The sequence below is a fragment of the Diabrotica virgifera genome, chromosome 8 (assembly GCF_917563875.1).
Source record: "Diabrotica virgifera virgifera chromosome 8, PGI_DIABVI_V3a".
In the NCBI taxonomy this organism is placed as follows: domain Eukaryota; kingdom Metazoa; phylum Arthropoda; class Insecta; order Coleoptera; family Chrysomelidae; genus Diabrotica; species Diabrotica virgifera.
Genome location: NC_065450.1, coordinates 177740055 through 177756866, shown reverse-complemented (window position 1 = coordinate 177756866; position 16812 = coordinate 177740055). Strand labels below are relative to the sequence as shown.

The following is a 16812-nucleotide window of genomic DNA, read 5'->3' as shown; positions in this document are numbered from 1 at the left end:
TAGGGGGAAGGGGGGGGGTAAGTCTTAAACCTCACCATGTATCACCAATGGGGAGAGGGGTTAAAAAATGCCAAAAAAAAACATCACGTGATTAATGGACGGCCCCAAAGGCTGTCGTTAAAATGGGTTGGACTAGTCACCAATCACGAGTGTATTCAAAATTTGAACAGCCATAGCATAACCAATTTTTGTCTAACAGAAAAACAAAAAAAAATAAAATATTCAGAAAAGCCAAACGTACATTTAGTTACTCTTTGAGATTGTTGGTATTACTAATCAAAAATGAGCACTGTGAACCAATGAAACTTATAGATCACATAAACAATACATAAGCAAAGTAATATTGTGAAACGATAACGAATAATTTTATTTGGGATGATTATTAGGGGATGATTTTCGCGTTTCTTTTTAGCAAAATATAAAAGGAACCAACAATATTTTCAGCGTAACTCACTTACTTTTATTAGAAGTTTTTTTTAAACAACAAAAATAAACCTATTTTGAAAAAATTTTAATGAGTTTTCCTCGAAAAGTGCTCCTTTTTTGGTTATTTCACGTTGAAATATTCGATTTGGAATTTGACGAAGAAGAACCTACGTTTCATCAGCTACAACTCTGCTTCTACTGGGTCTACAGAGTTCATGCATACACCGTTTTTTTTTCACTTTTTTATAAGCTATATTTTTGCTATGAATATTTTTTCGATAAAATACTTATTATTTAAGTTATTTACGAAAAACAATCCAAAAACATGATTTTTTTGTTAAAAATGAACACATTCACTCGCAAATAACTCGAAAGGTATTAACTTGTGAAAAAACTCTATACAACAAAAGTTGCTTAGAATTAGTCATTTTATCCAATTCCGGACTTCTTTTGAATGTATGTATATTTTTCACCTCCGAGAAGGGGCATTTCCCCTCCATTTTTGTAAAATGGACGGGATGTAGAATTGTGAACTTTTTCTTATATAATAATAGACAATTTGAACTACCTATTCCCAAATTTTCATCCTTCCTTAATTTTTTTTGTCAAATTGTTCTTTGATCGGGCTATTATTATTAAGACCATTCTCAGAGATTCCATTTCAAACAATATAACTAAATGATCTGCAAAATATGCTCAATAAATTGATTTTCAATTTTCGAAGGTATGATAGATGAGATAGATGACGATGATGATTATGATGATGATGATGATAAAATTAACAAAGACACAAATTCAATATGCCTTTAAAAATCCTCCTTCTTCTTCTTCTTATGATTTCTTCCTCCATCAGAGGTTGGTTATCATCATCTTCTTCTTGTAATGCCTATCCGTGTCGGATGTTGACTACCATCATAGCAATCTGTACTTTGCACACTGCTGCTCTTGTGGTTAATAGCTCTTTTTCTTTTTGCATTATTAATAAGACGTCCTCGTTAATATCGTGATCAGTATGTCATCTTCAGGGTTGGACTGATTCTATATCATCAAAGTCATTCATATCTTATTGGCAGCCGCTCTGAAAAGCAATGCACAGCAATTATACCAGCCTCGAGAAGGTTTCTCATCAGGAAATCCTTCTTCGGCATTTGCTTCTTTTGTCCTTGATTTTTCCTTGCCTTGATTATTTCTTTAAAAATTGTATGTATATTATTAATAGAGATTCACTTCCTGTTTTTCAATTATTACTGCTATTATTTCTATGATTGTGTATTCTCCAATACTTGTTTCCTTTACAATGGACTGGGTTTTTCAAAAAAGTTGTCACAGTTGCTGATAATCCCTGTGTTTAGCTATTTGTTATTACAGCTACCCTGTATAAGTATATAAAATAGAATACATGCACTGAAACAAGATGAAAGAAAAACTTTGTTGAAACGGGATAAGTTAGAAGATCAAAAATGTTTTATAAAATATCATCCTCTTCTCGGCTTACTTCCCCTACAAGAGATGGTGTAGATTTTATCACTTTTTTATGTTGGGCAATAGATCGGACTGATTTGTTGTCTATTTGCAATTATTATCCCTAATGAAATTATTTTACGTTCATAGTGACTTAAATAAAAAAGAAATAAGAAACATAAAATACATGCATCGAAAATAGAGACAAAAGAAAAACTTTCATAAAACGGGATAACTCACATAAGAAATGTATGTAACATTATTAAAATTAAAAGCTGACATTAATGAGACATAAAGAGAACCAATAATGTATCACCTTAAAACATAAATGACAAAATTATCATAGCCCCCCGTACATCATCCTTTTTTGAAAATGGTTACATAAGTCTTAAAAATGGTTTTAACTGCTTCGTTTGAGCGAAATTTTACTTTGATAAAGAGCGAAATTTTGCTTTGGTAAACGAAAATCTCTACCACTTTCTGAAATTTTCAGAGTGTAGGATGGACCCATTTCCGCATGAATAATACCTAATAAATTACTTTTAATGGGAGATAAGCCACAAGTTTACCAAAAAAATGATTTTACTAACGTTTCGAAGCCCAAATCGGGTTTCGTTGTCAAAATACAAAATACTACTAAAATAAACAAAAATGTTGTTGCTAAGTAAAAAAATTCTTCTAATAATTTATTTAATCTGACTCATTTATATTGGCAATTCAGCCGTATATTATACATTTTAAAGTAGAAGACTTTAAAATGATATCGCCAATATTTATGAGTTGCGTTCCTGGGACGACTTTACTAATAGATAGTTCATTCGATTACATGAAATCAATCCTAACTCAAGAATATCCGTCACAAAAAAATCATAGCATGTGATCTGTCTTTAAAAAGACAACCAAATGCAACGATGACAGTAAAATTCTCGCGTTAGAGATTCCATAGTAAATCACGAAGGAAAACCAAGAAAAAACCTCGTGATACTATCCCGACATCGTAAGTATTTGGTCTTACATTTAATTTACTTTCAAAAAACTAATACCAAATTCTGACTTTAATATGTTTAAATTATAAATAATATTAATAATAGATATACAATAAGTAATACTAAAATATAAAATTTGTACTAACTCGATGTTATTGACTTACTAATCGTGGTATTTTCTTTCTATTGACTTCCTCTTTCAGTATGAGTAACCACATCTCACTGCATTCTACCGAGGAATTTGCGACACAATTGGTTTCATTTAGCATAATTAGAGCCGCTTCTTTGATTTATCTCTTTTTACTATCTGATTCTTTCAGGACTATACTTGAATCTCTCCACTGAACTCTATGTTCATTATCCCATGCATGTTGATATATTTGAGATTTATCAAATTCTCTATTTTTAATATAAGACTGATGTTCACTTATTCTAACGTTTAATGGTCTTGATTTTTCACCTAAATAAAATTGTTCGCATTCTCAAGGTATACAATTCTTTGTTCTTTCTTGTTCACTGTTGGGTTAGTTTTAGATAGAATAGATCTCAATGTGTTTGTTGTTTTGAATGTTGTTGAAATGTTGAATTTATTTCCTATTGTTTTAAGTTTCTGGGATAGTCCTTTTATATATGGTATTGATATTTTTTTTTGGTAAAATTGTGGCTTATCTCCCATTAAAAGTAATTTATTATAAAAATGCCACAAGAAAATAGGTTCAGAACAACAATAATACCTAAACCTGCAGCTCTTGCACGGTTATGTTTTGTTATTGCAAAACTATAATTTTTAATTTTAATCAAAAGGTTATACGATAACATAAAATGAATTATTTTTGTCGGGCAAAAAAGAGGGAGCGATCGTCGAGTCCAACACCCGGCAGATGTCACTCTAGCAATTTACGGCAGGTTATGTTTTGCGATTACAAAATTTCGCACATAAATAACAAGTGATAGATTGGAGGGTCCTATAACCAAATATAACATTGTCCGATATTTATTTTATTTAGCGTATGGCTTAAGTACACCACAGAATATATTTAGATTTATGCATTATACAATGCGTCACAAACATATGTCCAGTTTTTTATATATTCGATTGACCCTTCGGTTGCCATTACAAAGTCTATAGTGTCGCCTGTGTATGCTCTGCGTGGGCTGAACAATGTGACTGATCGTCTGTCTTGCTGCGCCGCAGTCACAAGAAAGGCGAGGGAAGTTTACCCCATCTGTAGAGGGAGTCGACGCATCTTCCACAGTTTGTTCGAATTCGATTAAGGGCTGCCCAAATCTTACGGGGACGTTCAAATTCGCTAGGTTTTCCTATGATGTCCGGTAGACTATGGTAATGCGGATCTGTCTTGCTTTCCCAATCTTCTCTCCATAGGGTATTTAAATCAAAATTGGATTGCTGCAGCGCATGAGCAGATTGTAGAGGGGGTAACCTGGATCGGAGATGGTTTCCAAGAATATCGGAGATGTCGTTGTGGACTAGAAGCTGGCGACTGTCCATTATTTTGTTATATTCTTTAACCAATGCATGTTCGCGGCGTAGGTTGGGTGGTAGCCACATTGTAGGGGTGGGCTTAATTGTGCCTGTTATCATACGCATAGCACGGTTTGTTGGGTGTCGACCAGGTGGGTGTGCCTGCTATTTAGCCACACTGGTGCACAGTATTCTGCCACCAGATATATCAGGCCAAGAGCAGAGGATCTTAAAGTTGATGCTGTAGACCCCCATGTAGTGCCGCAGAGTTTATGTATTATATTGTTGCGTGTTTTCAATTTTGCTGCTGTTTTCGTCAGGTGTTCTCTGAATGTGAGCGTTCTGTCTAGAGTAACCCCAAGGTATTTCGGGTATTCATTGTGTTTCAACAGCTTGTTATTAAAATACACTCGCAATTCTCTGCTTGCCAGCTTGTTGTTGAGATGAAAAGCTGATACTTCAGTTTTTGTAATACTTGGTTGTAGTCTCCATTTCTTAAGGTATTCGCTGAGGATGGATAAGTCATTCGTGAGAGTGATTTTTGTAGTTTCTAAAGATTGGTGGCTTGTTGCAAGGGTCCAGTCGTCAGCATATCCAAACTTTCGAGATTCGGTTTCAGTCCGATAAAAATTGGGTACCAGATAACCAGTCCGATAAATCAATTTCAAAATTTTTTTTAATCTAATTTTTATATTCGTCGAAAATTGTTTCATCTGAAAATATTTATAAACTAATATTTAATATATATATTTTTCAACTACATTATACTTAAATATTTTAAGCTATATTAAAAATTTTCCACCGAAATTAAATTTTTAAATTCCTGCGTACCTAAATTCTCGCTTGGATTAGTTCCGATACAAATCTCTTGGAGCGCTGAATTTCTTATCCAAAAAAGCGTTGTGAAGCATCTACAGGGTGATTGATTAGTGAGGTAAAGCGCAATAGATCCGCTATAGTAATAGATAGCAATAAAAGTTAATAACAAAAATTTTAGCCACCTTTGAGCTTCACATTACAAAATTAGTTAGAATGTTACAGGGTGTTCGATAACATAGTGGCAGACCTAACTTATGTTTTTTTAAATAGAACGCCCTATATTTTATTTTATATTCGAAATTCTGTTAACTTCTCCATCACAAAAATATAAAGGTTTGTAATGTTATACAGGGTATTTACAAAGTTAGGTATAACCAATTTTGTATGAAAATCGTAACAAGTTCAACTCCCTGTATAAATAAAAATAAGCACAACAGCAATGGTTTATTAATCCCATATTTTTTTATTAATTGTCAAAATTGTTAAGAATTATTGATATTGCTAATTTTCTGTATATCAAATACAAGGTGAGTCAAAACGCAAGTACATTATTTTCTCAGTAATGTTAAATGGAACACCCTGTATTTTATACCATTATTGAAAAGTAACATTAACGTACTTTAATTTTTATATAACATTCCCTATGCCCAAATTTATTAGTTTTCGAGATATTTTCATTTTGTAGAGCAAATTATTTTAGGTGTTTAAATTTATCTAAATTTTAAGTAAGCCATGACTGAATTGACAATTGAAGATTACCGATTATCAATCCGGTAATCAATGTAACACTGTAGCAAATAAGGAAATAAAAATAATTTATTAGTAATACATTTTACAAACAAAAACACAACCACTACATGCAAGATTTTTGAAACAATTAAAAACTATCTTTTTATGTAAATGCAACAAATAAACAAAGAAAATTAGTAATAAATTTTACAAAAAAAAACACAACACAAAATACAATATTTTGTACAATTAAACACTACTTTTGTATGTACATGTAACAATGTAACAAATAAAGAACGAAACATAATTTATCAGTAATACATTTTGCAAAAAACATGTTTGAAAAAATCAGAAGCTACTTTTAATAAAATATTTTTAATATTTAATTACATAAGGTGTTCAAAATTATCTCCTAACACATTTATGTACGCCTAAAAACGATCATTGAATGAGCTACTTACTCTACGGAGCATTTGTAAATTAACACATCGAAATACACTTTGTACTCTATTTTTCATATCATCCCTTGTTGTTGGAGGTATTTTATAAACTTCATTATTAACGTAACCCAAAAAAAATCAGTCCAGTTTATTAAATTCTGGTGATTTGGGTGGCCACGCTACTGGTCCATTGAAAAATGAAAATATCTCGAAAACTAATACATTTAGACATAGGGAATGTTATCTAAAAATTAAAGTACGGTAATGGTACTTTTCAATAGTGATATAAAATACAGGGTGTTCCATTTAAAATTACTGAAAAAATAATGTACTTGCCTTTTGACTCACCCTGTATTTGATGTAAAAAAAATTAGCAATATCGACCATTCTTGAAAATTTTGACAATACGTTAAAAAATATGGCATTAATAAACCATTGTTATTTTGCTTATTTTTATTTATACAGGGAGTTGAACTTGTTACGATTTTCATATAAAATTGGTTATAACTTTGTAAATACCCTGTATAACATAACAAACCTTTATATTTTTGTGATGGAGAAGTTAACAGGATTTCGAATTTAAAATAAAATATAGGGTGTTCCTTTTAAAAAAACATAAGTTTGGTCTGCCACTGTGTTATCGAACACCCTGTAACATTCTAACTAATTTTGTAATGTGAAGCTCAAAGGTGGCTAAAATTTTTGTTATTAACTTTTATTGCTATCTATTACTATAGCGGAGCTATTGAGCTTTACCCTACTAATCAATCACCCTGTATAAATATTTTGTTCAGATAGACAGGGTTATGGAATAGGACAGATTCACAAATGATGACTACCCCGAGAAAAAGACAATGAAAAAAAATATTCTTCGAATCAGTACGTGGAACATATCACATGAGTACAAGAAATAAACGAAGAAATTTGAAGAATATTGATATCTGTACATTTTTTTTATGGCATAGACTTGGGTGTCATTTAGCCAGTCACAATTTTTTTGTTTTCTGTTCATACATAAGGAAGGCAATGAGGTCCTTAGAGTCCTCTTCTACAGCTCTCTACTCAGTTCAAAAGCTGGCCGCTATGGACTGTCCAAGTTGCTCACCACATTTTCCATTATGTATCTTCTTCTTCTTCTTTTTTCATATGTACATAATATACCAAATTATCAGGATTAATAAGTTTAGAGGTTAATTTTAGTTTCACAGATAAATTTCATTAAACAATCATATATGTTCTTGCTGTTTAGAGACAATAGATAGGATACATTGAAAGGTGGAAAAACATTACATTTTATTAAATCTTGGATTAAATTATATGTACATGGAATATATTTTGCGCACTCAAAGAAAGTATGATTTAAGTCACCAACCTTCTGACATTCTGTACAAAGATTTGAATCAAAAACTTTAATTCTTGCTAGATGTAGAGGGAAACATGCATGTCCAAACTTCATTCTAATTAATGTTGTTATATATCTTCGAGGTACTACATAATTTTTAAACCAATATATATTTGGAACAGAAGGTTGAATCAGTGAATACTGAGATTTGGATTGTTTACAAAGATCTCGCCATGATTGACTAAGTTAGATATGCAAAACTTACGATTATGTGAAGTACCATATTCAATAGCTTTTTTAGCCAAACTATCAACATATTCATTATGCGTTAGTCCTATACCTATGAGCCTTAACCCATAAAAAGTTCACTCTTCTTTTATTTTTATGAATTTCAAAAAGGATTTTCTTAATTAGTAGGATATAAATATTTGAATTGTTATTGGGAAAATCTATAGTTTGAATAGCAAGAAGAACTGTACATTTTAAGAGACAAAAAAGGGAAAAGGTGAAATTATGTTAGATAACTATTGTATATAATGGTCTACAAACAGTGGTCTTGCTAAAGAAACCAGATCCAAAGAAGGAGTAGGCCAAAAATTTTAGCCACCTTTGAGCTTCACATTACAAAATTAGTTAGAATGTTACAGGGTGTTCGATAACACAGTGGCAGACCAAACTTATGTTTTTTTAAATGGAACAACCTATATTTTATTTTACATTCGAAATCCCGTTAACTTCTCCATCACAAAAATATAAAGGTTTGTTATGTTATACAGGGTATTTACAAAGTTATAACCAATTTTATATGAAAATCGTAACAAGTTCAACTCCCTGTATAAATAAAAATAAGCAAAACAGCAATGGTTTATTAATGCCTTATTTTTTTACGTATTGTCAAAATTTTCAAGAATGATTGATATTGCTAATTTTCTTTATATCAAATACAGGGTAAGTAAAAATTCAAGTACATTATTTCCTCAGTAATTTTAAATGGAACACCCTGTAATTTATATCACTATTGAAAAATACCATTACCGTACTTTAATTTTTAGATGATAACATTCCCTATGTCTAAATTTATTAATTTTTTAGATATTTTCATTTTTCAATGGACCAGTAGCGTGGCCATCACTAGAATTTAATAAACTGGATTGATTTTTTTGGGGTTACGTTAATAATGAAGCTTATAAAATGCCTCCAACAACAAGGGATGAGATGAAAAATAGAACACAAAGTGTATTTCGATGTATTAATTTACAAATGCTTCGTAGAGTAAGTAGCTCATTCAATGATCGTTTTTAGGTTTGCATAAATGTGGTAGGAGGTAATGTTGAACACGTTATGAAATTAAATATTAAAAATATTTTATTAAAAGTAGCTTCTAATTTTTTCAAACATGTTTTTTTGCAAAATGTATTACTGATAAATTATTATTGGCAATTTCATGACAAAATTAGAACTTTTCGTTTTTTTCAGAATTGGTAGTCAGGATCCTAAAGCATACATACAATTGGCAGTCCCGAGATGCAGCTCGGCACAACCAATGTCAAAGGCGCAAAAAATCTAGCCTACCTATAGCCCGAAAATATTGGAAATGATGGTCACCACGGCCAGACAAGCGACAATATTACAGAGCTGTGCTTAGCGTAAAGAGTGAGACAAAATGCGAATTCTGTTCGGCTACTTTTAAAAGCGCCTGCCCTAGCCTAGGGTAGAGCCGTCGGTAGTAGCGCTACGCTACGGGGAGCGTACAATAATTATTACAACTTCGGAGATGAATTAAAAAGTAACTTTGTTTTATTTTAGATTTTTAGATACTTAGGTATTGCATCAAAATTTATAAATTACAGTTTTGAAATAAGTAATTTATATTAATAAATAATTTATTATTGTACATTTGAAGAGGTTACGCGGCGCCTACCTTGCCTACCCTGACGGGCCGCCACTGGACTTGTGCGTGCGGAAAAGCGTCCATCCTGCACTCTGAAAATTTCACAAAGTGGTAGTCTCGCTCAAACGAAGCAGTTTAAACCACTTTTAAGACTTTTGTAATAATTTTCAAAAAAGAGCGGTGTACTGGAGACTATCACGATGTTATAACAGCAAAAGAAACAAATTACAAAACTGATAAGTACAGTTTATCACATAAAAATGTGTATCGCATCTTTATCCTTGAATGTTCAACCACAACCAATAAATATTATTACTTACAGTTTTTTATTCGCCTTGTTCTTTAGGGAACACATTCATTTATTAGTAAAGTGAATTATAAAAATTGTGCACTGATATTATGTACATTTTTATAGTACTGCCAGCATCTGTATATTATAGGCCTGCATCCCGCGTACCAAAAAAAGTTGATTAATAGCAAGCTGAAAATTCGGTAATACCTTAACGGTGTCTAGTCGGACAAACTTTGATGTATGGGAACACTGGAACAGGGAAAGTTTTAATTATAGAACGTGATTTTAATTGTGAAACGTGTCATCCTGGCAAGTTTATGATTGGGAAAACTAGCAAGTTGGTTTTAAGTTTATATTCAATAGCAAACTTTATATAATATACAGGGTGAGTTATGAGGAACTGTACATACTCCGACCTCGTATGGAGGTCCCTATGGGGAATAACAAATGACCATTAAAAAGTGTCTGCTCCCATTGTTTAATAATATACAGGGCGAGTTGTTAATTTTTATAGAAATTTGTATTCGTCATAATTTTTGAACGGCAAGATCGATGTGTCTCTTATTTTGGTCAATTGTTACACTATTACCACCCAATCAACGGAATTATTCAAACTATAAAAAAATCAGGTCCGGCTTTAAAAAATTAGTTCGTTTTGGTCTTAGAAAAAATTTCACCCTGTATAAGGTTTTTGAAAACTCTAATAATAATTCTACAAATTATACAAATAGGCAATTAAAATGACATATTTCACACGATTACTTAATTTTTTATAGAAATCAAATTTGACTATGAATTAAAAGATTGGTAAAGATAACCATAGATTTAAAAAAATGACTTTTAAAAAAAACTTTTACGACAAAAATTAATCTTTTTGAACAAATGTTTAATTTGTAAGTTACCACCCAATCAACTGATTTATTCAAACCAGAAAAAAATCAAGCCCGGATTTAAAAAATTAGTTCGTTTTGGTCTTGGAAAAAATTTCACCCTGTATATGGCTTTTGAAAACTCTAATAAGAATTTTACAAATTAGACAGATAGGCAATTAAAATGGCATATTTATTTTTTCCCATACGATTACTTAATTTTTTATAAAAAAGTCAAATTTGACTATAAATTAAAAGTTTGGTGAAGTGAACCATAGATTTAAAAAAAATATTTTTTTTTTGCAAAATCTATTTTTTTTAACAAATATTTATTTAATTTATACATGTATTAATACTTCCACAGCTTGTGCCATACGTTGTAAATAATAAAACCCTTTTAGCTAATTCCCAGAATTTCAAAAGAAGAGGTTGTTTTGAATAATACTAAAACATCGCCCTGTATAGTATTTGTTTAGTGATTCATAGGTAGTGTCGTTTTATTGAATTCTCAGAGTTTTATTTCAAAAGGCAAAATACAGTAAATCTATTTTTTAAATTAACGGAAAGAAAATACAGATTATGTGGAACATGAACATAAACGGATTGATTTGCATGTTTAAGTTTTAACAATATGTATGTGTGTATTCTCCTTTTCATGAACATTTTTCAGTGCGTCACAAATTATAGAAAAAAAGGTAAGTCCGTGATAATACACATTTATGACATTTATTCTAACGTGACATTTTAGTTAAATCTGACAGTTGTCAAATTTTATTTTCAATCTGGAATAAAACCAAATCAATTGCGTCTATTGCATTTATAAAATGGTATTTTCTTTCATTTGTATAGTCTTATAAATTGTACAGATTATATTGATAATATTATTATTTTATTTAATAAATAATTCTTTTTTGATTATGGCGCCATCTATCGACAACTAGAATAATCACCGAACTAGAATAATTACCAAAGTATTCACAGACGTGCCTTTTTTTCTGTCACATACAATTTAATGCGTTAGAGAGAAATCGAAAAACTGTGACGCACTGAAAGATGATCATGAGAAAAAGAATACAACAATTATTGTATACATGGATACATAAAAGAACTTAAGAAAGAAATAAAACAATGAAACAAATTTTTTTTGGGATTTATAGCAGATTTTCGAAATGAAATCCATCTCTGTCGGACCATCAACTGTCTAATAGACCTCTTGAGCGTTAAGGGATAATTTCTAATAATGTTACAAGAATCAATAATTTTATCAATTACGTAGTTCTTGTCGCTTATTGATATTTTCGCGATAAACTACTTCTTTTAATCGACCCCATAGGAAATAGTCGACAGGGTTAAAATCAGGTGATCTAGGTGGTCATGCATGAGGCCCTCCGCGTCCTATCCACCTATTTCCATAAGTTATATGAAGATGTTGTCGAACAGCACCTGAGATATGTGGTGATGCCCCATCGTGCATAAAGTACATACCTCGGGCGGCTACATTGGCAAGTAGATTCGGCAAACTATTTTAGTCAAATTATGTACTCAAACAACGAAAATGTCAAATTATCATTTTTATACACATACATAGTATTAATACATGGTGAGAAGGTAGCAAAAAACGACGGGAAAAATATTTCTTTTTGTTTAATTTAGGTTTATTTGTTTATCTCCTTTTTGACAAATAAATATTATACAGGATGATGTTTTAGTATTATTCAAAACAACCTGTTCCTTTTAAAACTCTGCAAATTGGCTAAAGAGGTTGTATTATCTAAAACGTATAGCACGAGCAGTGGTAGTATTATTACTTATAAATAAAATATTTGTTAAAAACTTTCACCAGTTCTTTTCACCAAACTTTTAATTCATAGTCAAATTTGATTTTTTTATAAAAAATTAAGTAATTATGTGGGGAAAAAAATAAATATGCCATTTGCCTATTGCCTATGCCTATGGCCAATTGCCTATTTGTGTAATTTGTAAAATTCTTATTAGAGTTTTCAAAAACCATATATAGGGTGAAATTTTTTCTAAGACCAAAACGAACTAATTTTTTAAATCAGTTGATTGGGTGGTAATAGTGTAACGATTGACCAAAATAAGAGACACATCGATATTACTGTTCAAAAATTATGACGAATACAAATTTCTGTAAAAATTAACAACTCGCCCTGTATATTATTAAACAATGGGAGCAGACACTTTTTAATGGTCATTTGTCATTCCCCATAGAGGCCTGCATACGAGGTAGGAGTATGTACAGTTCCTCATGACTCACCCTGTATATGAAAAAATGTTTGTCCGACAAATATGTTTGGCATAGAACATGTCAAGTGACAGGTTTTATATATTGGTGGTAAACAGCAGTCTGATTTTTGCATGAGAGTTTAATGAAAGGGTAACAAATCAATTGAAAGTTCTGTCCGACAAAATACATGGGACGTTTTCGTCGTCTGACGTTCGAAACCTCTAACCTGTTGCACAATTAAAACTTCCCCTGTTCCAGTGTTCTCGTACATTTTAAAGTTTGTCCGACTAGACACCGTTAAGCTATTAACAAATTTTCAGCTTGCTATTAATATATTTTTTTGGGTACGCGGGATCCAGGTCTATTATTAAAATATCAACACCATAAATCTGTTTGAGGAAATTAATTACATATTTTATCAGGGGAACTTTATCATTTTATCAGAGGAAATGAATTATTTGAGGAAAAATCAATTACATATTTTACCTAAAATACTTTATTTTTCCACTCCTGAAATAGTTATCAAAACAAAAATAAAAAAGTTCGTTGGAAAGATGTTTATAACCGCCAATTGTTGTTATTCAGGTTAATTATGTTATATTACAGTCAACAAATATAGAGGTTTGAATTTACGTTGAGAGTGATGGTTGTAGGCAAAGTAGGTACATTCAAACCTCTATATTTGTTGACTACGATATAAAATAACCTCAATAACAACAATTGGTAGTCATACACACCTTTTCAACACACCTTTAATTTTCTTTTGATAACAATTTTTGCAGTGGAAATAGAAACGTTAAGTATTTTTACATAAAATATGTAATCGTCATTACAACCTAACTGTGGCTAACACCATATAAACATAACATTTGACTTAATTTTGTGAAAATTTAAGGAACTTAGTCCGCAAAATTCTTACCAAACCCTACATAATTCATAACATAATTGATGAGTTAAAAATACCTGGCAGTACTATGCAATTTGCCAAAGCAAAATGAAACAAATTCTTATATTTAAGACCCAACCACAATTGAGATGAATCTAGCTGAAAAGCAGAAAGTTGTCTAAGAGACACTCACTGTTCCACAGCACTGCTCGTACTAATTCATTACGTCTATTGTCATCTTCTGCAAATAAAGAAAAAAATATATAGAAATGATAGATTTCATCTTATATCGCCAATTTTATTGAATGTATCTTTGTGATTTACCATGCACACAGAAAACAGTGCAAATTAAAGAATGTTTACTTCCAAACTTACATAAGAAGCATAAAAAGGAAATGTATTATGTTTAGATTTTTTTGTAATGTATGATCATTGATATTCATGACCTGTTTTAAAATATTTGCTAGCTTGTTGTTCTAGTTCTTTCCTTCTGTTACAGGGAATATGCTCTTCGTTAGACAGGGGAATATGCTTGGCAAAAAACTTTTGTTTTTTTTTAACTGTCATTTGTAGAATACTGACTTAATTTCTGTTCTTGATAAGCCAATTTTCACGATTTCAATGTATTAAAAATTTCGTTGTCATTCCAATCAATCACTGACTATAGTCCGTACAATATACATACCGTTTCACGTCATTATCTACGTCAGAGATCTAAGTTGGCATAGTTTCCCAGTTACAAAAAATTCTTGAATTACAATAATTAAGTTATAATCGTACGTTAAAGTAAATAATAAAAACAAATACAGGGTGTTTCATTAATAATTGTCCATATAGTAACAGGAGAAACCTTAGCACACAATACGAAGATTTAACCCAAAACACTTAAATAAAATATTCCTCCTTACCGAGATACAAAGTGTTTTATTACAAATATTCTAAAATGATTTTAGCCCATCGTTCAAGCACCTTTTAATGTTTTGTTCAAACTTGACACACAGTTTACACATCTTAGGGACCGTTCAAGTATTACGTAACACAGGTTGGGGGGGGGGGGGTGTCAAAATCTTTAAAAATTGCGCGACGCAATAGTTAAACTTCCATAAGAGTGCGTTACGTGGGGGGGGGGGTTAAAAATCTTCAAAAATCGCGTTACATAATACTTGAACGCTCCCTTAGGGTACTTTCACTAGTCTTAAAAGATAGTGTTCTGCTGTTACCAGACGTGTGCTGTAGGGATATATACTTCATTTTTGTCCCCTTTTTCCCCTCACAATCTACGCCACTGTCGTAATAATCATTTGAGCATGTTTTTTGATTCCTTGTTACGTTAGACAGGGGAATATTCTTCGCAAGAAACTTTTGTTTTTTTTTAAACTGTCATTTGTAGAATACTGACTTATTTCTGTACTAGATAAGCCAATTTTCACGATTTCAAAAGTGGCTGATTTTTTGGTATAGGTTTCATTTTAGAAAAATTGCTCATTTTTTAATTACAGGATGTTACATTTAAAAAAAAACCCTTTTTTTTGTGTTTACCATGTGAACCGCTTATGCTAGCGTAAAAAACTTTCAGTGATTACTCATGTACAAGTGTTATTTACAAATTTGTATAATGCACCCCCATTTTTTCCCGAAACTACCCCAAAAAAAGGAGAATTAATAAAAAAGTGGTTTTCTTGGAATTCTTCACACACACACACACCTTTATTAAAATGCTGCATAATATTATTTTGTACACGTTCTTATTACCCACGCATGGACACCAAAAGCGATTTCCTGGTGCAAACGCAGTATCAAAAAAAAAATAAAACGGGGGTTGAAAAGAAAAAAATGGCTTTTTGACCCATATGAGCCTATACTCCATCATCTATAGGGTTTTTTTATAAATATATATGGTTATTGGACATCCCTGCGGAAACTACCCCTATCCCTGAAAATAAGTTTGGCGAGCATGTTTTTACGATTTTCTCATTACCTATGCATTTTTTTGAAACAAAACTTACACAGAATTAAAGACCACTATTTTCTCTACAAATAAGGTGCTATGTATTTTTTGCGTATAAGCAACCGTTACGGCACAGTGGCGCCGTAAACCTCAAAAATGCTTTGGCTGGCTCCACTTTTTGTTTTTTTTTTCGCCACCCATTCATTTAACTGATAACATACTTATGGCAAATAAAAGAACACACTGTCTGCTACACATTATAACCTATGCATATTTTACTGTCATTGCACCCTAAAGCCACAGTGGTGGCCCAAAATTAATGTTTGCATATTCTCTTTATTAATTCTTTTTTTTTTTGTGGTTCCGGAGAAAATATGGGCATGCATTATACAAATTTGTAATTAACACTTGTACATGGGTAACCGCTGAAAGCTTTTTTATGCTATCATAAGCGGTTCAGATGGTATAAAAAGGGTTTTTTTTAAATTTAACACCCTGTAATTAAAAAATGGGCAATTGCCCTTAAATGAAACCTATACCAAAAAAACAGCCACTTATTTGTGATTAATTGCCGCAGGGTTTCTTCTTGATTCCAATTACAGTTAGGGAAAAATATTTTTTTTCATAAAACATCTTTTTTTAAAACTTGTCAACTTTGGGGCGCCAACCTTGCTAAAGGTGGGTGATAGACATATGCTGTCGCGGAATAAATTGTAGGAAATATAGTCCTCTTGATATTTCTATTAAGGAATTTTTTGCAAAAACGTACAGGAAGGCCTACGTTTCGCAAAAACCACAAAGTACCCCCTTTAAAGGGATGAAAATGGGTATTGTGGGGCGTAATCTTTTGAGAAAAAGTAAGGCTCATAATAAGCACTGCTTGATATACCAGAAAAAACATAAAACCGAACTTGTGTCGAGTTTGCTAAGTTCAACCTCTGTTTCTACACTAACAATAAAATCTAATAATCGACAAAAGAGACAAAGTGATA

At 31.6% G+C, this 16812-nt stretch overlaps 1 protein-coding gene across 4 annotated transcripts in view; it reads right to left on the bottom strand.

Annotated features, from left to right (window-relative positions):
* Positions 1–16812, bottom strand: part of LOC114326276 (putative cyclin-dependent serine/threonine-protein kinase DDB_G0272797/DDB_G0274007) — a 56986-nt gene that overhangs the window by 12835 nt on the left and 27339 nt on the right. For 2 of the 4 annotated variants that reach the window (XM_028274584.2, XM_028274586.2), the window contains one exon: positions 14066–14113. The exons of the other annotated variants lie outside the window; for them this stretch is intronic. In XM_028274584.2, coding sequence (XP_028130385.2) covers positions 14066–14113 — 48 coding nt within the window. The remainder of the gene's footprint in view (positions 1–14065; positions 14114–16812) is intronic. 4 annotated transcript variants of the gene reach the window in all.